General features: G+C 29.4%; 1 protein-coding gene across 1 annotated transcript; it reads right to left on the reverse strand.

Moving 5' to 3' along the window:
• Positions 1–6,055: 6,055 nt before the first annotated feature.
• Positions 6,056–25,519, reverse strand: LOC121120167 (uncharacterized). The gene is made up of 2 exons (XM_040715013.2): positions 25,366–25,519; positions 6,056–6,762 (listed from the first exon to the last, which is right to left on the reverse strand). Exons 1-2 carry the CDS (start codon positions 25,462–25,464, stop codon positions 6,190–6,192), a joined length of 672 nt encoding a protein of 223 aa, XP_040570947.1. The 5' UTR covers positions 25,465–25,519; the 3' UTR covers positions 6,056–6,189.
• Positions 25,520–26,332: the final 813 nt, after the last annotated feature.

Raw genomic sequence — 26,332 nt, forward strand, 5'->3', positions numbered from 1 at the left:
AGGTGACGTTGTCTTACAATACTAAGTTAAATGCAAATATGATGCTAAATACTCTTAAATCAATCAGATAGCGAACCTTTAACGAAAAAAAAGTAAAAATTTATTGACTTGTTTTACCCATTTTGTAGGTTTTAATGGTTTTAATTTATGTATGTACATAGATGATTTGATCATTACCTGTTCCGTTTGTCTTCCTTTTTACCTTTAAAGGTAATATTTATTAACAGTGGCGTAGCCAATTTAATTGATCAGTAGGGGCATTTAAATACATTTCCTACCTGATTTTGACCATTTTTTCTGGGTTGATAGTTTCATGTTTATAAATGAGCTAACTTCTTCTTTTATTTGGGGGAGGGGGGGGGGATGGAAATCTCCTCCCTCCCCCAAATTCTGGCTACACTACTCCATTTGAGAATAAACTTTATACAATATTTAATGAATAATTATAATCAAATATAGGGAAAGTAAATAAAGATGATAAGATCCTCCAGGTCAATTGAAATTCATTGACCTCTTTAATTGAAATCCAATAGGGGAACATGATCAATATACTGCCTTCTTAGTATCCAGTAGGCCTTCTCATTTTACGGAAAATTGTATTTGAGCAGGATCCCGGGGAAAAAAATATAAATAATAAATACTCTCAAATTTAAGTTTTTTTAAATAATTTTTGAAGAAATATAACATTCTAAGACTAGACATATACATTATTAATTATCATGTACTTCATTTTTATCACTATCATTGATACTGCGCGAGTTAATTTTTAGAAACATGCGGGGTGTTTTTTTAGTCTTCCTTTAATTGGTCAGATGGGTTTACAATGATTATGTATACGTAAACATTATAGTATTACAATTACTCCATCTGACCTGGGAATCTTCTTTGAAGTCCATATACATAATGTAAATTTCCTTCTCTAGGAACAACCGGGCACAAATCTACGCACATTGAATTTCTTAACCTGATTCAATCCCCCCAAAAAAAAAAAAAAAATACCAAGTATTAATTAGTATTTTTTATTTTATTACATATAATAAAATGAAACTTGTATTATGAAGTAATAATAAGCTATAAAACCCCGAGAAATACCGGGAAAACGGGATCCTGAGAGAGAAACCCTACCTAGTACCCACAAAATAACACACTCTTCTATGTTTTTGTGTGTTTATCATGTAGATATATGATGAAATTTCACTATTTTTGTGGTTGTGTTTCTATTAGTTATTCTATCCCCATTCTACATTAATATTACTTATAGGTAGGTGGCTACATTTGATTTACATACCTTCATCCTATTATTTGCCTTTGTGAAAATGTGTTGTTTTTTCACATTGTTGTTTGATGTTCAATGTTCATACATTGTTTGTATGTACTTGGTATTGTATATAATATATATATTAATTACACATATTATGTACAATACAATATGTGCAAGCTCAAAAGAAAAAAAAAAGAACGAAATTGAGCACCGGAAGTGAGTGTAGTCCTACACCTCCTTACACATACATTTAAAAAATATATATGTCCGGTCAGTACATAAATTATGCAGATAAGGTTTTTTTTTCATACATTGGGTGTCAAAATTATGCCTACATATTAGTGATGTTATCAAATCCGTATCTAAAGATGCAGTTATTATACCTTGAAATTTGGAAATGCAAGTCCGGAGGTGGATCACGTCGTTACTATTATTATATTTAACAACCTATGTGTAAAATATATAAGAAATGAAGGCCTGTTCAGGAGCTCAGGCATTCAAAAATGAACAAAAAACATTTTCCATTCAATCTCTAAGATTATCGAATGCTGTTAATTGGAAACGAAGCAGAAAAATCAACAGTTATCAATCAAATCTTTATGTTAGTGAGGTAATGCTGGGGGATTTGAATATATATTTCTAAAACCTGAATGATGTCTCAAATTTTACAATTATACAAATAAAGAAAATAGGAGCTATACATATGTGGATAATGTTGATAAATTGCAGATGCAAATACAAGGTTTCGATACATCCCTAATACGTAAATAGTACATACATAACTATATTCAAAGAGTCTCACCAAATCCAGAATATGTGTCCTTCAAACCAGTTTTTTAGCTATATGTAAGACCTTAAGGAAAATAGCTTTGTGTTATCAGTAAATAAACTTATCATTAACCAAAATAAAAAAAGGTAAAATGTAATTTTTATTGTCGTAGAAGATCTATGTATTTAAAGGAATAAGATTTACGGCAAAGTTAATAATAATATTTAGAGAAATTTATATATAAAAATATACGTATATAGTACGTCTTACCTTTAAAAAAATTCATTTTAAATATGTTAATAATTAAGGTCAAAGGTTAAAGGCATGTGAGGAAAGTTGCAGATTATTAAGCCATTTTTACAAATAACAATGAAACCACAATCTTTTTGTTATATCTTCTAACTACAAAATATGATCATTTGTTACTACAGAGGTCATAATAATATGTAGAGCCTTTCCTATCGCAATCCTATCCCTACTTTGCCAATAATTTTTAATTTGTTTTCAGCTATTATCTGTTAATATGTTGTTGACTCGTGTTTTTTTTTATTTATTCATGTCCTGGAAATTAATTCGTTCAACTCGAATTACTGAGCTGTTAATATGCCTAAATATATATTTTTTGTATTTCTCAAATCTCAACCTTTTCATTTGAAAGATAAAGAATAAGGCCCATAGTCAGTTGGTAGTTGCCCTATTCTTTTGCACTATTTGACTTATTAATAAGAAATTGTTCACAGTTTAACAAGAGTTAGGTTGAGTTACATCAATCAAAGTTCAGAGCATGGATAAGAGCAAAAAATAAATGAAAAATTGTAAAATCGACAGTCGTGAAAAAATAAATTGAAAATTTCTATGTGAGCGAGATAGCGCCGTGATGCCAAAATAATATAGTATTTTTATCTTTCTCGAAAGCTATGTGATAGAAATCCCTTTCCCAAAAACTCAACTAAATCTGGCCCCCTATAGATGTATAGATAGTTGATATAACTTACGTATATAAGAGGAACATGGACTATTGGACCAATGCATACCTACCTACATATGTAAATAAAATTAGAGCCCCGACAGAGATAAAAACTAAAAAAATCCTTCCTCCAATCCAATGATATTTTACAAAATTTCTCATAATTCTCTTGTTTCTTCATAATTCTCACACGTTTACTTATTTTATTTGTTTTTATGCAATCAAATTATGTCTATGTTTATTTTTTTCTCATCGACTTTGTTACTCCCATGACCATATTATAATCAAACTTCTTAGTACTTGAACCACTATCTTGTATGTATGTAGGTACATAAATTCATCTAACTACTAGTAAAACGTTCACAATTCATATCATGGATAATTAAATATGAAATAATCATAAAAGGTTTTTTGAACTCACATCATTCCATTTTTTACGATTCTAATAAAAAAAGACATTTTTTAGAAAATAAATTGCCGATCCCAAAAAAATTTCGTGTGGCCTTTCTTCGAAATATTTTTTAGTAATATTCTCGAATGACATTTTTTTATTAGAAAAAATACTGTTTTTAATTTTTAAAGTCTTCTTTAATAAAGCCTATCTAAATTTCATTTGATGACGCAATTTTTTTTCCAAGTAATATTATTTATATTAATAAGATGGCTTTATTTTTTGGTAGAGGCAACATGAATAGGGTTTTTATTTTCCAAAGCTGCTATCATTATTCTTGAAGAGAGGGAATATAACTGAAACGTAATCACAAGTGCGTGACTAGACTAACTATGAAGTTTGTTGCGGATTAATAAGTGTAAGTCCTTGTTGGACTTGGATTAGAATTGAGGATCAACATCGTTATAATTCCTGCCTATGTCCTTGATAAATAAAGAGTAGTATTTTGTTAATTTTTTCCTATTGTAGATGCTCGCAGTTAATCTAATCACACGTATTGACATCTAAGTTACTCTCCTCCAAACCATTCTTCAAATTGTCAGAGTGGCCACTTTTATTTCCGGTTTATTTTTATTGAAAATACCAGAAAGTCATGTTATTTAAATCGTGTCCGCATAGGGATCTAAAAATTATCTCAATCCTAGTGAGAGTAGATCAAAGAGAAAAGTATATGTTGGTGACTTCTCATGGTGTCTTACTCTCTCTAATTTTGTTTGAATTTTCAAAATAGGGAGAAATAATTAATAAGACATTAATAACTTGCAGGTCCCCAAACTTTTTTAATATCTGTTTACGAGAATTTCAACAATTTTAACATCCCTGATATAATAATAGGTTGGGAGAAAAATATTTTATTTTATTTTTCAATTTATTACGATGCTTTAAAAGAAGTGTTACAATCATCCGATTTAAGCCAAGTATGCCCTGTTCTATTTGATAATTTGTTACGAACGAGAATCTAACTTTATAATCCCCTTCTTGTAGAAACCCTTATCCCTATTAGCAAAAAAACTAGGACAAACAATTTTCACAGGCCTCTATTGAAGCCAAACTTGTAACCCCAAGCTCGTTGGTAGTCCCTTGGTGCAATGTCCGGAATGTAGGTTGGATGCATAAGAACTTCCCATTTGAGTTGGAAGAGCTTATACCACGTCATCAAAGATGTGCGCGGCCTGGTGTTATCTTGCCTAAACACGATTCATCTCCTATTCACCAATGCTGGCCGCTTTTGTTCGATCGCCAGCTTAAAATGGTCGAGTTGCTCACAGTAGAGGGCAGAATTGTTGTGATTTTTTTTTTTAATTATGAAAAAATACGCAACCACTGTTGTGTAGCACGAACAGAAAGAGTACTGGGCCCGTATACCTACATCTTGGTCACTTTAGATGCGTTTTTACCTTTCAGATAGTAAAAATGTAAAATATTTCTTCTCTATAGAGCACGATAACTCACGACTGAACCGGCCAAGCACAAGCGTTTGTAGAAAACATTTACACCTTTACAACGATTTATCGTATGATCCGATGTGACCAATAATGAACAAGATAAACTTAGTTAAAAAGGGGAAGGAAATGCAAAATTACTTTTTCCCCCAACATAATACATGCTTGATATGGGGGTTATCAATCTTTAACGTGTGTAGGCTCAGCACATCTCATTAAAAAAAAGAATAAGGGAATACATATATTTAGGGTTGTAAACATAAAGAGTTTTTTTTTTTTTTTCGCAATCTATTATATTATTCTCTCATTCTTTGAATAATTTGAACGCGTCCTTAATATTTAGTAGGGGAGAGGACTTCAAAACCTTCTTACCGATACATCCCTAGCACCAAAATAACATGATTCTCATTTTTTTTTGCATTATATATTATCATATTTTGCTCTTGAAACATGGTGAATGGTGATATGATCATTTAACAACTGATGATATGATCTTAAACACCGTATTCAATGATGACTCGACAGGATTTTATAGGCCGTAACATACGCTCACTATACATATTAATACACATTTACTCAGAAAGAAAGTATATACTTTTATAGATTTGTTAGTTCAGGGTTTGTTACGTAGGTCCTTCTTATTGTCAACTTTAATATTATTATAGGTAGGGCATATGATGTTCTATGGGTATTGAAAATTTCCCACGGTATACTGACTAAATGAATTAGTTATTCATTTACATTCAGCCGATTGCAAAACAATATAATCTTTGTTATTGATGTATTCTAACAACATACTAAGGTTTTTTTTACAAATGGCGAAAAACATATTATTTATGATGAATTCAATTAGAATTTTTGGTGAAAAGGCCCTGAAGCAATAACAGATATTATTGTGTTTTCAATTACGGGTTACAAGTATATTATAAGTTTATCTGTACTATGTATTCCCAATCATATATTGTAAGCATGCCTCTAAGGAAAAAGAAGAGATATAGACTCATAGGAATATAATTGATATATTTAAGCACTTTGATTGATTGCGCCGTCAGGAAAGATTTAAAAGAAAAAAAAATTATGTTAATGGGTATACTATGAAGTCATGTATTGTTGTAGTATGTTGTAGGTATCTATTAATAAACTCATCAATAAAGCAATAAAAATATTTTGATTCTTTGAATAAAAATTTATTTTGACAATTTATTTTATATGAATTTGTACTTTGGCTGCAAAAGATACTTCTTGCTCATTTCCATCCATAAGGGGAATGGAGTTCGTAGGCGTTTGAACTCAAAATGATTATTCCTTCTCTTTTTCCTCATTTAGATAACTCAATTTATCAGATGGAATTCGAAGAAGTTCATTGCAGACAAGTCTTGGCTCAAGTGGAACTGAAACGTTTCGTTTGACATCCCTACATTCCCTTACAGGAACATCCCTACACCTTTCCTTCACCACGTACTCGCACTTTCCAGGTCTACAAACCTCTCTCTTCTTCTTTCTCTCAATGTCACAAACCTCCGTTTCATAGGGCTCCTCCTCACATTTCTTACATCCCATTTTGGGTCGGCTGTAGCAAATTAGTTTCTGGAAGTTGAAGAAATGTGCATTTTTACACTTTTGCTCCACGGTATCACAAGGATAATCCTTGCAAACTTTTGAGACTTGTAGCACAGTTCGACAAATGCGTTGAGAAGGGCCGATCTCTACTTTTTCGCAGACTTCTGGAGAGCAGATTTGTTCATTGAACTTGTCGCATTTCTTACTCGTTGTTTCCGAACAAACTCTCTCTGTGACGGCCAGAGATTCATTGTTAGGAAAGGACTCGTAGTGGCAAAGAGGAACTTCTACAGAGGAGCTTGGATCATCTTCCTGGAAAGGTAAATGCATATTACTTTTTGTACATAAGTGCATTATAAATTATGATCAAACTGCAATTCATCAGATATTGTTTTTATACATAATATGTATAATTTTACTATTTGATGAAATTTCTTAGGAAAACTATGAAATAAATATTTTTTATTTTGGCAAAAAATGGAAGTATGTGCCCACATATATAAATTATATTAATCATGTATGTCCAAGAGGTACATTTCAATGCCAACTCTCATATTTAACTCATAAATGCACTCAAAGTCAGATCTTGTTTTATTTTTTAAATTGATACAAAACATGACTGCAAAAAAACAAAAAGGGAAAATACTCATGACATCAAGGAAATTGCATCAATAACAAAAACTTAATAAAAAAACAATAAGTAGATAAACAAATAATGAGGAATATATCGTGCACATTAGGGAATAAAATCATGAGATTATAAGTAAGTTACAATTTATGCGATATTTTCATGCATTTAATACTTGTTCATACATACTGAAGCCATTATGTTTGAAACGACCTTACGCAAAGTCGTACATGGATAATATCGAGTATTTCAACGCTGCTAGACAATAAACAATTATCAATATGAATTACTTTGTATATAAATAGGCACATCAGAGTGATTTTCATTAAATCTCTCAACCTTTCCTACTTTGAAAAGAGACAGAAAAAATTAACTTTTATGCCTTGTTAGAATTTCTTATTTCAAACAAAATTAAAACCTTTGTCTATTTCTAAGGCATTATTCTTTAAATCTGCCAAGAGTTAAATTTTCAGGTTAAAAAAGTAACTGGCTGACTATTCTTGCTGATTTTTATATTACAAAACAAAATGAATATCTCCGTCTAAAAAAGTCTTTTAAATTAGATTTGTGATTTAAAAAAAACAACAACACTTGATTTCAACCCTTTTTTGATAAGACAATACGTTTGCAGCATTGCAAGGTCAAAATTAAGAAATTTGTATTTTTTGTTTTGCCTATTGACTCATTGATTATACATTTTTTAAGTTATATCAGCATTTTGATGTCGGCCGTCTTAGAAACATCATATATTTTTCTTCAATTATCCTACTTTTGTCATCCTTAATCGATCCAAAACAAAATTAATTACAAAATAGTGTTATTTGTTACAAATTAATTTGATTTTAATCAAATATCACGGTTTCCTTTTGCATAAAATAGTATTCAATAAGTACACGTGTTTTTTGTTTTTTTAAAGCCATTTGATAAAGCTTCTTCAAGATTTTTTGTAAATTTGTCTATTTTATATAATAAATATACCAACATGGAATTGCTTAAGGGTTGTAAAGCAACTTAGGACTCCTTCAGAATGATCCATTCTTTATTTGTCATAACGTTATTGGACAATATTGATTGAAATTTATAATATAATCATTTGTCAATCATCGATTTAAGTTTAAACTACAAATCTTACACCTTATTCAATTTTTTTTTTTTTTTTTTGTATTGATTGAGGGGGGATTCAAAGTACTTCTAGTTGATCTAGGAACAAGTCTCTACCATAAAATTTAGAATAATAGTAACTAATTTTGGGACTTTTTTCTTTCTCTTTTTTGGAGTCAAAGAGCTATTGTTCTACCAATCAGTATTTAACTTGTCAGGATTACCATATCGATTTTGGGTTGTTTTTTTATTTAGATTACTGTCAGGTTATATTTTCTACAACTCAAGAAATGATAGTCTTAATAGCAGAGATATTCACATTTTAATAAAATTTAATTTGAGTACAATAAATCAAGGTTCAAAACACTAAAAAGAGCAGGAGAAGAGCCGTCCTTAAATACATATGAATTGTGGGGACTATGAGCAGGTATAATTATATTGAACCTAATTTTTCTTTACTCAAAACAATTACTTGTTTACACTGAATAGCCCAACTATTGAATAAAATATAGTTGGAAAAACTTCAAATCAATTTCAAACCACTTATTTGTATATTTTTGGAGGAAAGGTTGTGATATACAGAGGCGGGCAGCAAGACGTAGATTCGACAGATATATTCAAAAATACATCAGTAATTTTATATATTCACTAATAGGGCAAAAAATTATGTTAACAAAACAATGAGACAAAGTTTTTTCAAAACTTTTTCTTCCAATATGTCCACCTTTATTATCAATCACAGCCTTTACACGCCCCCTAAAGGCAATGCAGGAGTTGTTGACAAACTCCTCTGACAAGTTGTCCCATGAAGCCACTATGGATGACTTCGGTGAGTCCACATTTGTGTGTGAGGTCCTCTTGGTTTCCTTCTCCAAAGTTGCCCATATAAATAAGTCCAGTTGGTTCAAATCTAGTGAAGAAGGGGCCCTATCTCGTTGTACCAGAATCGAGCCATGTTATCTGTGCAGAACTTTCGGCGCTTGGCGGACGTGTGAGAGGGGCGCCTTTTTGATTCCAAATGTAGTTACCCTCCGGTTAGTTCGTGTTAAACCATGGCAAGATGGTGTTCCTAAGCACGTTATGACAGGGCTCCAGTCCGATTTTCTGTCCAGCCTTGATTAAGAATAGAGGCATCTTCTTTCCATCAGAGCACCGAGGAACATTGTTTGGGCTGGATATTTGTTGTGGTAAGCCCCTTGGACCTCTTCTTTTGTTGCCATAAGCCAACGGTTGTTCTGGTTGAATTGATCAACTGTGAAAATTGTCTTTTCCGAGAAGATTTTCAAAATTAACCAATTGGCCTAGATCCATTCAAGGATTTTCTTACACCCCTCGATCCTCCTAGCTTTCATGCTCTCTCAGAAGGTGGCATGGGGTCCTTATGAAGGAAACTAATACCAAGTTGTGCTTTATAGCCCTCCTGATGGTCCTAGAAGCCATAGAGAAGTCGTTGGCGAGGCGATTCATCGACTTAATGGGATCCTCCTTTATATTCTTCTCCAACCCCTCTTTAAATTATTCCCTTCACTTCCTGACATCCAGGAAAGGTATTTTCAATTTTTTTTTTTTTTCATCTTGGCCAATTTAAAAAACAGGCTCCTAAAACACTTATAATAGTCCGTAATCTTCCTCACATTAACTAAAGCATACCGGAAATCTGAGATGCGCTACTTTTTTGCTTGTTACTCACTCATGATGATGAAACGACTCAATGATTAATATAGTTTGTTTACGTAAAAAGGACAGCAGAAACTGAATATAAAAAAATAATCAAATCTTTTCATGGCAATGACATAATAAACATTAATTTACAGTCCACGTTTAGCTGCCCTACCCTGTATGTCATAAAAATTACATTGTGACGTAATAAGGTTATGATTAGATAAACCAATAACTAAAAAAATATAAATAAAGTAAATTTTCAGATTGGTGATGGGTTGTGATAGATTTGAGTATTACAATAAGCCGACAATTTTCTGTAAATTACTCGAACTCGCCCAAAATATTCTTTGTGGAAAAGACTTTAACTCGAAATATCTGAGTAATTATTAGTCAAATGTCAGAAATCACTCAAAAGACATTAAAAAACTACAACACGCTCTTTTCTGATTAATAGCAGAGTGGATGATATTTAAAAAAGTAGAAATCACACTACATGTTACAAGGAAACTTGGGTATATTCTCTTAATACGAAATTGACTAGACGCAGAACTCAAATGACAAGAATTTCACCGAACTCAATTTGTTTTTATTCGAATCCAACACTAGTGATGGAATATTCTTGTAACCTATTTTGAATATAAAAAAAAGTTATGTGACTAAATTTATTGGGCCTTAAAAATTACCCAACATGACTTTATTTAATATCAAAAATCGTTTAAGAAATCTTGAAATTATTTACAAAAGCTTTGAAGTTCTGCAAAAAGATTTATATGAAATGCAAACATAAAATAGTATTTTATGTTTTTTTAGCAATTTATGATTCTTTATTTTCCTTACTTTTCGATAGGAATCTACATTTGAGTGTATGATATCGGTTGACTTGACAGGGATTTCTGAAGAAGGAGTTTTTCGTCACAGTGTTTTCGTTTATTTATACGGATGAACACAAATGTATGTACATATATACATGTAAGTCCATTAAGAAACCTTCTATTTCTAAGTGATTAATGATACATTTATAAACTATAAATTACAAGGAGAAAAAAAATGATTTTAAATAGATTTTTGTGTATGGTACTTTGGTACATCAATAAATCTTTTTATTTCTTATTATTTTTAAGAAAAAATAAGATGATATTTATTTATTATTTTATGGCAGGGATCCACCATAGAAAAATGAATACATAGAGGGGATAAGAGTTGCGAATGATTGAGCAAGGGTATTAGCTGGCAAAGGGGGGGGGGATGATATGATGCCACATTTCTTGGTATTTCTATCATTAACAATTAATCGCAATTCCAATTAGATAAATTATATTCAACTCTGTTTAATTCATTCTTGGATCAGAATTCGTAAACAAAAGCAATGCACATGAAAAAAATAACATTAAAAACAATAATCTTGAAGTGGCTCTGGTGTTCCTCCACCAGCTCGTATCTTAATAAAAATTCGTATGATGCAGCACTTGTATCTAAAGAGATTACTGAATCTTTGTTACTGCCCCTTGTCACAGTAAATGTTCATTTCTACAGATTGAATATTTTAATCTACCACACCCTTACTATACAAAACTGTCAATCTAATCTATTAGTCGTCTCCATGTATTTCTTTCTCTAAGGGCTACACTTACACATGTCTTGGACACCCCACAAAAAGTGTTTTTCGAATTTGCCTTTCCTCTTTCAAAATCCAACTAGAGCTCAACGAATAAATAAATAAGCTTATGCACAATTGAAAAAAAAAAATCACAACAAAGATAAGTCTGTAACTCGATTCTCCTCTTTTTCAATGAAGAAATGATCGCAAAAGAGATTTAGTTTCATGGTTTGTCAGAATAATTTAAGGGGTCATTAAAAGTTTATCATTTGAATGGTCTTCAAAGCATGTATTTTTATTTTAATGTAGCAGAAAATGGGACCTTAATCAATGGGAGACTCATGAATAAAGTTCATTTACTTAATCAAGAACTTTGAGCATTTTTTATTTTATTTATTATGTGTAATAAATAATGATGTATCAAATATTTCAGAATAGAGATACGAATATTAACTTTTCAAATTTTGTAAATTAAGAAATATATGACCCGTCAACACAAAAGCAAGCTAGAATGATGTTTCTTAAAATTGAGTGTGGATTACAATAGCATTCTCATACCAAAAAAAATGATTGTCACAATAAGTGAATGAGAAAATATTATTGGATCTTATTTGAAAGGTTATATCGGAGCCAATAAAAATCTCTTAAATCAAATAAAGATTTTAAACTATAGCTAAAATTCTTGAGTATCTTAAATCATCCCTCAAATTTCAATAAAAAATCTATAATTTCCTCAAATAGGTTTATGAGATATTAGGATGTATGTATATGTTTCAGTAAAATTATGAAATCAAGCATTTCATGAAATCCCTAAAATTTTAGTCATCTCCTGATATGTATGCTGTGATGTATTAAATATAATTATCACACATTTATTGAATATGTAATTAAGAGAGTTGGTAATTTGTTTTTTTTTACTAGTCATCATACACCTATCTATATTAATAAAGCAAAGTTTGTTTGTATGAATATATGAAAACCGGTCACAATATAAGAGATAATAATCGTAGTTATAGTTATATTAACGAAATATTGCGGGCGTGTGCATATAGAATCGAACGTGTATACAAGGTGCACTGTATATATAGTGTTCCCAGATGTAAATCATTTAAATAATTTTGACATAAGAAATAATTATATAGTCGTATTTATGAAATATTGCAGGAATGTGTAAGGAAAAACGGGGTTTCGTTTTGTTTTTTGTTATTTCTCTCGGATGTACCTCATGATTCATGTAGGTATATTTTAAGATTTAAATTAAATATAAAGCTGGTATGTAAAAATGATTTTTCTTTTTTTTTAAATTATTGTGTGCTCTTAAGACTAAAGCACTCATCAGTCACCCCAACATATTAAATTGATTATTTTCAAACTCATTGATTGTTATTCGTTCATTCTTGAGAAGAGAATACATATCATTTCATATAAGTATTGAGTAGTTACGTGTGAGTATAATCATGAAAAAAGGAAAGTAACACTCAGGATTTATTAGGAAGAATCTTCTATATTATTACAGAAAAAAATGTCACGACGATACTTTCATTCTCAAGATGTTAGAATAATAGTGTTGAACGGTGTAAGTAGTGACCATTAACTATGAATATAGAACAATATAATCTGAAACAGATCATTTACAATGCTCCAAGGCCAATAGAACTTAAAAGTAACTACCTCTTTAGTATGATCTTCACGTAACTCCCCATATAGAATGTTTTACTCATACAATGTTATAGATTTATACTCTCAAAAATACAAGGTTAACAAATTTCAATATGCGTACATTCTAATATTTCTCGATATATATGCGTTAGTTAGTTTAAAATTCAAAATTTATTGCTACTTCTAAGCAAAAGTAATAAGTTTCCACTTAATAACAATGATGAAATTTCAGATTTGATTACCCATAAAGACTATGGAAAGTTTGTATCAACACCTAAAATTCATGTAAATTACACAAAATTTTAGTCAATTGATCAATATTTAGAGATTGAGCAGGGTACTTCAAGTTGTAAATTTCATAATTTTATTAAAATAATAGAATTATTATGTGAAACAAGTCAATATATGTTAAAATAAAGCCATTTATGATAAATGACTATTGTAGATGAATCAACAGTCTTTCAAAAATTATAATATAATTTCCCCTTAAAATTATATGTAAAAAATTATAAATAAACCATTTTTTTTGACCTTAATGTAGTTTTCAAATATTTTTTTGTTGAAAAGTGTATTTCAAAGTAAAAAATTATATATATTTATTAAATATAACCTTTATTACATCCACTTAGGATCGTTTATAGCTCCTAGAGGGTTTAATTGTAGGGTAGAAAAGGGTACGTTTGTACATTCTTTGGATCATAGAACATTTATTTATGGGAAAAAATTATTCAAAATAGTCATATACATATTGAAGAAGAGGTATTTGGCTATATTTAGCTAAAAAATATATTTTTTTGTACCATCATTGGTTTTCAATCACTTACTTTTTCAATATTTAACCCATTTTAATGTACATGTATATAATTTGTGGACCGATTTGGATGAATTTTTTAAAATGTTAGCAGGCATTTCAAGAAATCCCTGGAATTTTTTTGTCCTCTCCTAAAATGACTGTTTAATTTAGGCATTTCAGAAAATGACTAAAATTATACTAGTAAAAAACCTTTTTTAGAAAGATTGTGAAATAGTAAAATATTAGTTACACACCTGATTTGAACCATGATATATACGTTATGATGTATTAAATATAATGATCACATATGAGGTTTTTAAGACAATAATATTATAATTTTTATTTGATCGACCCATTTTAGGGCTTAAAATAGCTTGTGTATGAAATTATCCACCAACGCATATATTTAAATTATATATTGTAACTAAAAAAATATTCAATAATTTTTTTCTTTAAAAAAGCCGGTTATAATATTAGAGTTTAATAGTATTACACAAGGAATAGTAAAAAATAAACGTCTAGACCCTTGAAACAACTGTTTAAAATTTATAACAAGGCGGGATGAAAACTACAATTTCTCCTATTCATCGCATGAGCATCCCGCACAAAAATCATTAATGACAAAAGAATTAACGTGACTATATGTAGACAAGTTTGAATCTCATCAAACAAATTTAATTCGGATAGTTTTTGAATAAATTGACTGTTCATTGTTAACCGTAATTCGAATTAACTCGTTTGTTTCCTATTTCTCGTTATCGAGTTCCATCTAAGAAAATCTGAGATAATGCCTGCTAAAAAATCCTATAATCACTTTTAATCTTTCATGTCTTGATGCCATCTATAATTGTAATATGTGCTACTCCCAGACTGATAAATTTTACAAAGAATATAACTTTTTCACTTTGAAGAACGTTTTTCAAAAAAGTTTAGATCTAATGTGAGATCTTTGTTAAGGACTTTAATACTTTATTGATTATTTTTTTAATAATAAATAATCATTTTAGTAAAAAATTTATTTGAACTTTTAAGAAACTGTTTATTCATCTATACAAATAATAATTAAATTTTGGAAACACGACAGTTACTACTGTAGTATTTGATCTCCTTCAAACAAGGAACGCTTTAAATCACATAACCTTTTCATTTTGAGAAGAAGAATGGTTAAAGATTATAAAATGCAAAGTTCTAAGAAATATAATGGTGTCAAGTGTAGAAGTAGATATATCCATAAAAAAATCACCTTTATGGAGGAATAATCTCACATTTGAAAAAAAAATTTGACAAACTAGTAACAATCGAAATATTTTGAGCTTTTTTTTTTTTTTTTCCTTTCTGAAAGAAATTTTGAGATGTATAATTGAAAAGCGTCATGCCACTTCATGATGTATAGAATATCTAAAATTAATGTTGTGCAGAACTTCTCAAATTTATGAACGTGAGTATTCGATACATCACTAGTATGAACTAATAATAAAGAAATAACTCCAAAGCTTGGAGGATAAATTTTTTGCCGATAGGTGGAAATCAAACTACCTATTACTACTATACGTGATCAATATATATATATTTATAGAGTTACAACGCTTTTGTACTCATTATAAATAGATTGGTTATATTCTATGGATAAAAAAGGATTTGTATTCATTGCAGACTCTGAGATCCCCACTTTGCACATATCTACATATGTGTGAAGTAAATAAATGCAGGGAGCGATACACTGTCAAACTTGTATTGCAGAGAGAGTTTTATTTAAGAAAAAAATAATTTAAAACCCAATTATTCCATGTAGTACATCTCATAAATTTAATTTTTTTTTAAATCGTTGGAGATACTTGTTACTAGATTGAAAACCCTTTTAGCAAGAGCAGTAATCATTTTCAATATTTTAATATAATTCAAGTGAATAAAAACAGAGATCTTAAAATATAAATCTTTATAAACAACAGGAAAAACTCGATATGAGTAGTAATCCTGTACCCAATATCAGATAATTTTCTCCTCATCCCCCACCAAAAATACATCTATATCAGCCAGAAAACTTGGTTAGAAATAGTCAAATGGTATATTTTAGATAATGTGTTGGAAATAATTTAGAACTCAATCAAACCACGTTCAGCCTGAATAATGCCCCACAAACAATGTTAGGGCTCATCCATCTCTTCCCTCACTGTATTTTCGAAATCTCTCAGAGCATTAGTATTGGTATGGCAACTGCGTCATGCCTTAGTCTAAACATCTACCCAGAAATTGTGGTACTGGGATATCATGTTTTTTGTTTTTTTTTCCTTTCTTTTTTAACATGCTCAAGATGCTAACGATTTTCATGATTGATTACAAATGTAAGACCTTGTTCAACTCGGAGTAGAATTGAGGATCACCATCGGAGTAATTTCAACATTTATTTCCCTGCTATATACCGAGTGAGATTTGTATTTACTTCCTTCCTTTCACAGCTGCTTGCAGCTGATCTAATAAAACGTCATTACAGCTAAGTAATAAAATAAATGAGTTTAATAAAAATCTGTCTTTTTGTTAAATTTATATTTGCGTAAGAAATCTATTAAAATAAGTAATTATAATATAGTTATCACTCCTGGTGACCTTACAAGGTGCAGTTTATATTTTCATACATATGAAACTGTTTTCATTTAAAACTATTCTTGTATAAAAAATTATAGATTTATATATTTGTAAAAATGTATTATACACTTCAATAGAACAGGTTAGTATAAAGATTGAGTGAATTTGAAACTGTTGTCTTGTATCCATGAGTATAGATTAACAACACTTAATCTGAATTCAACAAGTCAACGTTCAAAACACTTACATACATATCAGGGAGATGAGTATCTGTACAAATCAATAGTTGATAAGAAATATTATTTTACGACTATACATGACTTGGATGTCTCATTGAATCAAATCCTCATTAACTCGAACTCAATTCCTTTAATTGGCTCAGGGCCTACAATTCTCGAATAAAGGGAGAAAAAATAATGCAGAAACTTGTTTGATAATCTCAATATACGACGAATATAATGGAAAAGCAATGAATGAAAATACATTTACAAATGACTAACAAACCATTGGTTGGGGGAATCATTAAGTCTTTGATTTAAAAAGAAGAAAAAAATGAGTGGGTAAAGATTCATTTTGAAGGAAAGTCTTTTAATTTTGCAAAAGTTCAAACAATATCATCATCTCCTACGCATTCAAAGTAATTTGTTAATTGACTTATTGCCCGAATTGAAAAAAATAATTAGATTTTTAGTTTCTATGAATGGTTATGTGTAAAGTGACTTTTGTTTTTATAATAAATATTTAATGTTGAGGTAATTAATATAATACCTGAAAAATAGTCGATGAGTTGAAAATGGGCTACAACAGCTATCAAAGAATGATATTCTGTTTAATCCATCTCAATAGAAAGGTATAAAAACAAAAATGGTTTTAAACGACTACTCAAAAAATACATTAATAACTATTTACAGAACTTAATTATATTCCTATTCTTAGCTAATCTTAATCCTAACAAACTTAAGAGATGGGGAACAGATTGTATATATGTACACCTCTTACACAATTGTTTTCATTCATTGCATTACTTATTTTACTCTCAAAAATCGCCCTTAGTTGGTCAAAAAAATTAAGAGAAAATTAGAGTGCTTATTCACTGTATAAAGTATTCATTGGTCTATGGCGTGTGTTCTTGAAAGAAGTGAGTTTATCTTGTAAAATATTTTAGTATTTTGTAAATTTTATTACTTTACAAAGCACAAAAGTTTTTGTACTTAATACTTAAACATTTTTTCTTAAAGAGAGAGGAGTCCAGGGGGGATATAAGTATAAATATACATAAATTTCTACAACCCATGCAAATAAATGGCAAAATTAAACTTGCAAATGTTATTTTGACCTGTTATTTCATGCTTAACCATTCAAAATTAAAATAGATATCATCATTTTCTCATGGGCAAAATTCAATGTCTTTCATTATAATATATGTATGTGCATATTACGTCACAAACAAGTTCACAATTTGACTGAGGATTTTTTTAAATGAAAGGTAAAACTGTCAAAATTTATTATTTGTAGTAGTAAAAATGAAGTAGAATGTTTATAATGGATAAGTTATAGACATAATTATTCAAATGAACACAACGAATTCCTTCAGGCATTTTCAAATTGAATGAACATTTTTTTTTTTTTTTTTTTTTTTTTTGCAATAGAATATTCCTCAATCAATCATAGGCTTCATAGATTTACTCCGTCCTCTTGATTTAATAAATAAAAATATTAAAATATCAATACATAAAATTGGTATTCCCAAAACATTAACAACTCTAATATATTTTTGTCAGCTGTCGATTTTCTACTTCTCTTCCACTAACACCTCGATAGTTTTATTGTATCCCGCAACATTTCCTCCAAAATAAATTTTAAAAAAGCCCAAAATCAGTTGGTAGTTTGCAAATTCTGGGCTAATTCTTCCGATCTATGAAAATATTACTCAATAATTATTGGGAATTGTTCAGTAATTAACAAACACTAATTCTAACTCAACCAATCAATCAGAAAGTATAAACATTGACAGCTGACAATAAAATACATTGTAGTTTTTTTTAGGGAAGTGTGGGTTATTTTTCTCAAATTAACTTTTGTTAAGAGTTGTAAACAGTTCCTCCCTATCAAGCCCTCCTCCCCTAGACAAATTGAAAATTTTTCCAACAAAAATTTAGACGAAAATTTTACTTATATATTTAAAAAAGAACACAAATTCATCATGTATAAAAGAAAACAAAATTAATTAAAAAAAGAAGAATATTCTATAGAAGCAATATTTACCAATGGGGTCCCCTGTGAAAGCCGACCCAGAATGCCACTAGAAATAATTGGCTCATTTTTTTTAGAGAAAAGGTTAAGAGATGCAATAAAAATTGGCTTCGTGGGAATATATCCATTGGATACACTAACAAGGGATAGAAGACAGAAAAAATAAACAAGAAAATTAGTTTTCATAACCAAATAATCATAATTTTTGTTCTAAATTTTGATATTTGAAAACTTTTCCTGAAAATATTGCCGAGAATGATTTTGAAATCCCTGAAAATAATAGGGAACACAACATTAATAGAAAAGAATTAGACATCATTTTTATATACAACTAAGAATTATTTACAATATACCATTTAATTTTGAAATTTTTCTTTGATAAAAAGTACAATATTTCTTATCAAAGTTTTTTCGCTTATTATCCATTAGTATGCTGATTTTCTGTAAAAAAATTCTCATGAATACATAGAATATTTTCTAAGTGGTTTCATTACGGAAACTATGATCAAATTTGCATTTTTATTTGATACTATTTATTAAGTCTTCCACCTCCATTTCCTGAGTAGTGGCAGGAACAAATAAAGATTGTTGGCTTTCCCAATAAATTATTAATTTTCGGAGGATATGTTTTACCAAATTTATTCATAGAAATTGTTTACAATGTAACTACTATATAAAACATTTCTGATTATATGGAGAGGCCATTTTTGTTTCAAATTTTAAGGAATTCAGCATTATCGGCCGTAACTTTTTCAATGATCTATATCATTTAATCTCTCTTTTGAGATATTTGAGAACTTAAGTGAATATAATATATTCTCCGCTTGTTCATAACCGGAATGACCTGTTTTACACCCAGAGGTAAAAAACGATCTGGTATTCTAATAATAATTCAAAATGAAAATCTAATAAATTTTAAGATTGAAGCAACTCTTAAAAATAAAATATGAACTTATCCATTCATAGTAGATTAAAAGGAATATGCACATTAATTATTAAATTATAGAAAAGAAGAAGGATGATATGTTGGCTAATGTAATAAAAATTAAATTATCTTGTTCCTTTTCTTTTTGTGTGTAATCCAGGCATATAAGCAATAATAGCATATCATAATTGCCATATTTTGTCCATTTTATTCCTAATCCAAAGGAGCTTGAAACGTTACGTTACAATTATGATTGTGATTCACGAAATGATCGATGATGGAAGTAAGGTACTCACAGTCAAATACAACTTCTACTTAGACTGATCGAGTGCACTGGTGTTGCAATTATTTCACATATTAAATACAAACAGCTGCTGGACGTATGAAAAGAGCGGCTATAATCATATTTAATTGAAAAAGTTTGGAGTTTCCTTTGATTTGAGAAGTTGTATAATTAATTTTGTATCCAATTGTTTACTATCTACAAATAAAAAAATAAATCCTGTTGTAAAAATGTGATACCACCAGCAAGAGATAACTCGAGAGTGCATTTTTACACTTGTTTTATCACGACTTGAGCACTCTAACCGTTATCTATTAAATAATATATACAATAAAAATAAATGAAGGTTGTTCTAAATCCTCAAAATTGAGTGATATACTTTTCAGCTAATCCACTTAAATATTTGTTAAATGCCTCTTTTGATAAAACTCATATTGAATTCGAATCATGATTAGGGTTTAAGATCATGAAAATACCCAAATTAATAATAAATAAATTTATTAATTAGTTATCAAAATTTAAAGCCAAAGTGCGTTCTATGGAATGTATCAAAATAGTAAGTAAAGGATACAAAATAAATTATAGAATTATACTTATCATATATATAGAGTTTTTTTTAATTTTTAAATTCTATCTAATACAGTTGAACTTTGTCGTTCAATATACATTTATGAAGTCAAAAAAGGGAGACTTATTAAAGTCCATTTTTCTTTTTTTTAGTTTTGAATTGTGTTTAAGTTTGTTCCTCACATATTTAAAGTGATGATTTACATGGAATTAAAGTAATATACAATAACCATTAAAGAGTCTGATTTATGGCTGAAAAAGAATTGCACATTAAAATATAAGTCGTTCGGTTAATGCTCTTTGTAACTGAGGCATAATTATTCATGATTCATTGCCATCAAAATATTTTGATGTTGTTACTTATTCAGACAACAAAATCTAGGCTTTATGATGTTCACAAAATTACTAAAAAGGCATAGAATTAATGTAATAGCACGATCTTTTGAGAGTATTGAGATTAATCATTGAATCTTTCAACTTTTTCTTCCAAAAAGATAAAAAATAATCTGTGACAGTTAGCTAATTCTAACAATTTTGGGCCATTTTTTAATCTTTCCATTCGTATGATAGGTTGCAAGATTTAATAAAGGTAACTATGTGGGAAAGATTTAAGAATCAAACCTTTAATCAAATCGTAGTAATATAATTGTATTTAATCACTTTAAATAATTTGAATTATTCTTTTTAACTCTAACGCTTGGGGGGGGGATATATATTGATTCTATATATATTATATTATATCGGACACACACAACAAGATTTGGTAGGGTGCCTTTTAAGATCTGTTAAAAAAAAGGGTGGGAAGCCCTTATGAAGCCAAAGAAGCCAATTTTGACGCCATACATGAAAAAGGGTAATTTCCGACGTTGAACAATCCTACTAAATAACCTCAATTCATCATCTGGAAGGAAAGTTATTTTTTCTGATGAAAATACCTGGACAGTCGACCTAGTGAGGAACAGAAGGAATGATAGGTACTTGACTATAAATAGGAGTATTGATGAGTCAGTACGAACTCTCAAAACTATCAAAAGCTAAGCAATGCCTCTAATCTGGTTCCTCGGTGTTATTATCTAAATAGTGAGGATTATAATGACAAATTAAGATCAAAATTATAAGCAGGGGTTAATCAGGTAGTCTGATATCTGAACTACATCCTTCAAAAGAACGAGTCCCGCCTAAGTGTTCTAAATTTGTCCAGTAGTGGCTTGAGGAAAATATAACTTTTAAACAAAAAAAAATTGTCCATACCTGAACTCACTAAATTATGTTTTTTGGCTGCAAATCCAGTCAAAAACTTGCAAACGAATATCAACACAATGCAGTGGGCATTTAACTGTCAACGGTGACCATGGGCAGTGAGTACATCATTAGTGTCTGTAGGGCCTTCGACGCCAATTAAAGTTAGTTATTGAGGCCGAATTAGGATATTTTGAATAAAAAAAACTACCTATTTCTAAACTTTCATTTAAAAAGAAATACATTAAATAGTTATAACCCGCTATAAAATTAAGTTGTTGATGTATTCTTTTTTCGCACCACTCCGTAGGGATCACTTTGTATTTTTATACTAGTCATTAATTATGTGCTTCATAACTAACTGTACATAAATTACTAATCATAAATAAACATAGAAAAAACAAAAATATCAAGAGTTGATTGTAAAATTGAACAGAAATCTTTCAGAATCACACTTGATTGGGGGCTTTTGATTAAATCGCTATGACTTATAAACTAGGCTAAAGAGTATATAGACTAAATCTTTTGCATCTTGGTTTTTTTGTACTTCGGCGTTTTTTATCTTGGAGGGTTTTTCTAGAATAAAAATTTACGAAGCAATTCTTGCCCCTTATTAGTCTTCTGAACATGGATTGGCAGAACACAAATTAGCACTTGTGAAGCTCATACTATTAAATCAATGGTAATTTTTGAAAGTAACATAATAGGCTAAGTACGAACTAATACTAGGCCTTTTTTTTTTCCTCCTCATTTGCATAGATATTACCAATCTCTTACATATAGATATGTTTTTATTCGTCTCATTTTATGTTTTGACTTTGACACATTATTATGTATTACAATTTCTGTTCATCGATTTAAAAGATTTGCTCAAATTAACCACTACTACCTTGAATTTTAGTAAGGAATAAAAGTATTTGAATATATATATATATATTTTTTTTTTTGGCAAGTCATTCTTGCTCAATTCATCTACATACATAAAGAGTCAATACAAGAATTATATATTATTTCATTGAGGAGATGCAACAACCTTTTTCAATTGAGAAAGTATGGATGTAGATATGGTCGGCTCCATTTAACTCACAATTGAAAAGTGATGTTGAGAAACTCAAGGAGAGGAGTATCTACGATCAAAAAATATACCAACATAATTAGTATAATTGTCTATAAATGGAATCCTTTTTGAATTCGTCAGCCATTGCAAAAGTCCTTTAAAATGGTAATCAATGGAGGTAAGTATAAATTAGTGATGTATCCAATATAGAAAAATGTAGTAATGTGGATTAAGTGCAAATGTGGATATCAACTATAGAAAATTTATTCTCAAAAAAACATTCAATTTTCTTCTAAAAAGTAGAAATTTCTTAATTGGGGGTGGGATACAGCCCCTCTACCCCACTCCCTGTGGACGCCCCTGAAATGTATCATAAGATTAATGAGTTCATGATAACTGAGCTGTAGTAGAACCGTTTATTCATTCATAATAACAATTCTCTCTTGAATTCTTGTTGAAATTAAGCGTACATAAAGACTATTTTTAATGTTCATTGTTCATGAATGAATATTATTTATATTTATCATTCTAATGGCCATGTATAACTTGGATAGATGGTTTAGTTTTTACTCAAAATGAAGATAGGTGTGTATTAATGTAAGCATGTACGTACTCCTATGTATTTTTGAGTTAAGGAGTAAATTCTTCCCATTACAAACATATTATATCTTTTGATTCGATTATGAAGTGGTTTTTTTTAACATAAGTCATCACTACTCTTTGAATTAATGTTCGTACATCGTTTCTTCAACAGTAAAAATATCTACAACCACGTTTACTACATATAAGATTATAAAACATACAAATTATTATCTCGTAAAATTATACCCAAATAAATTACATTATGAGGGTAAAGATGGGACAAATCCCATTTTCTCAGATCTAGGTTGGTTCAGTTCTATAGCACGGTGCTCTTCCACCTTGTATTTGTATTCTGAACGTTGATTTGATTGAACTCAAATTACCACTTGTTAAAATGTAAAGGATTTTTAAAGACCATATACAGAAATAATGAACTACAAATTTTATCATTATTTTACACGAACCGGGATAAAGTTTATATTTTTTTTGTCTATGCAGAACAGCCCCACAGTTTGGAAAAATTAGTGATTTATCAGTAGTTAACTTGGGGGTTCTATCTCTTTTCCGAAGAACGATTACAAAATACAATATAGATCATGTCGTGGGCAAAGTTCCATTTTCTCCTTAAATACTAGTGTAGTATTGATGATAGATATGGCATTAAAATTGGTCCCGACCTGTCCATTTCCTGCTATTGGTCCTTGAAAAACGTGTCAAATTTTAGTATACTCTCTATCTTTCTTACGTAAAAATCGTTTGCCATTATTCTTAAATTAATACAAATTTAAGTATTTGTTATTATTATAAAAATTAGTGAAGATTGCTTGATGATGACGTCATTTATCAAAGATAGTTTCATGGGATGGATTTTGTGTCCGATTCTGACGCTTCCGTAATATTTAAAACGGACCGAACGAGACATTATAATCATGGGACTGCTACTTTCCTGATATTTATATAACAATATTAATATCAAAGTTTACGTTTTATTGATTATATCAATAACTAATTATTTAGTGTAATGTTTTTGTAAACAAATGCTTTAGATTGAGAAAAAAAAATACAACTATTTGCTACTTTAATTATTTAATTTGACGAAGTATCGCTAGAAATTGGGGGAACTCAATATTAAAGTCGTTAAATGTCCTAAATAGTATTATTACGTAATTAAAAGTGATATGTTGAACATTATAAAACTGCTAAATCCAAACATAAAATCAATTATGGTTTGAATAACATTGTTATTGGGTGGTAAGCAAGATATTTTGAAAACTTGGGACCATCTTTATACTCATTCAAATTAAAAAAAATATCAAAAATTAAAGCTCAAAAAAAATAATTTTAAAGGCAACAATTTATTTCTTATTGACTATGTACAATAAGAATGTTACTAAAGTTATGGCGTGTATGTTCGTAACAAATAATTTGTCCTTTGTGCAACTTTGAAATCCGTCAATAATAGGTTTCATCCTTTTTCTCATATTTCTGAACATTGTACTCACATATAAAGTTCCATTTGAGAAGGATTAAATTTCGAATGTATATTATATATAATGTACAAATGAGGCCCATCAACACAAAAGTGAGCTAGAATTATTTTTATCGAAATTGAGTCTAAATTACATTTATATTTTAAAATCCATCTCAGAAACAAATTAAGTCTCATAAATCAAATGAAGGCTTATAAGTAAATTTAATACTCTTAGATATCTCAAGTTATCCCGGAGATTTGAATGCAATGTCTATAATTGACATAAATATGTCTGTAAAGTATTAATATGTAGAATATATTTGATGTAAAAAAAGTAATTGGACAATTATCTTGATAATCTCTTTCTTTATTATTATTTTGTTTCCAAGATGATTTTTGTGTTAACTCACCATATATTTATAAATAAATAAATACCTATTCATATGAAACAAATATATTTTTAATTAATTAATTTTTATTTAGATAAAAATACAATTCAATAATTGAACACTTACCGCTCTAGTGATGGAATTCTTAATTTGATCATTGATTTTCCTTGCGAATCCCAAGGAATGGAAATTCAACAGCATCATAAAGATGAGAGACACATACATTCTTCCACTGATGGCTAACCTCAAACTGATTTTAAAATAATGATGGATTCTTCATTTTCTCATAATAATTTAACAAGGAGATTTAAAAAAGTTTTTATCTCACGTGACTTTTTTTTTTTTTTTTTTTTTTGATAAATCCTCCAGATATTAAATGAAACGAACACAACAGACACCTATCAACAGCATTTATATTTTTTAAGGGGGAGTCTTAATTGAAATTACCTTGTTCAAACATTTTTCAAAAGCCTTGAATTGTTTATCACTTAGGCCCAGTTTCACCAACTACAACTTAATTTAGTAACGTCATAATTTCATAGTTTAAATATAAATGTAGGTGCAACTGTGTCTAAAAACTTGATATATTTATTAAGTACTAAGAAAGGGAGGCAGATATTTTTGAAAACACAATGGTATTGTTTAATTTTTATTTTAATAGACTTTACAAAGTGCATAAAGGTCCTTGGGGTCAATCACTTTAGTGCTTCAACTACTAATATATATTGCTATAAAATTATCTATAAAAAGGATATTTATGATTTGAAATGGATAAAAAGTGAAATAAATAAATAATAATTTGAAATTGATACAACATTAATAATTAATTATATTATTAAGATACGCCATAGAAGATTTTCTATTATCTAAAAAGTAATCTGATATCCGGGGGAGGGGGAAGTTTCAAAAATCATTTGAGTTCATGGGAAGTCACTCTTGATTATCCACATCAGCTGACAATGTCAAACGTTGATGAAAATGATAAAGAGGAATTATAATGTATAACTAACATATACACTCATTGGAATGGGTACACTTTATCAATTTCTAATAATCTTTTCATTAAAAGAAAAAGAACCCAAGATTTTATTAT

This window comes from Lepeophtheirus salmonis, chromosome 6 (genome assembly GCF_016086655.4).
Source record: "Lepeophtheirus salmonis chromosome 6, UVic_Lsal_1.4, whole genome shotgun sequence".
In the NCBI taxonomy this organism is placed as follows: Eukaryota; Metazoa; Arthropoda; class Copepoda; order Siphonostomatoida; family Caligidae; genus Lepeophtheirus; species Lepeophtheirus salmonis.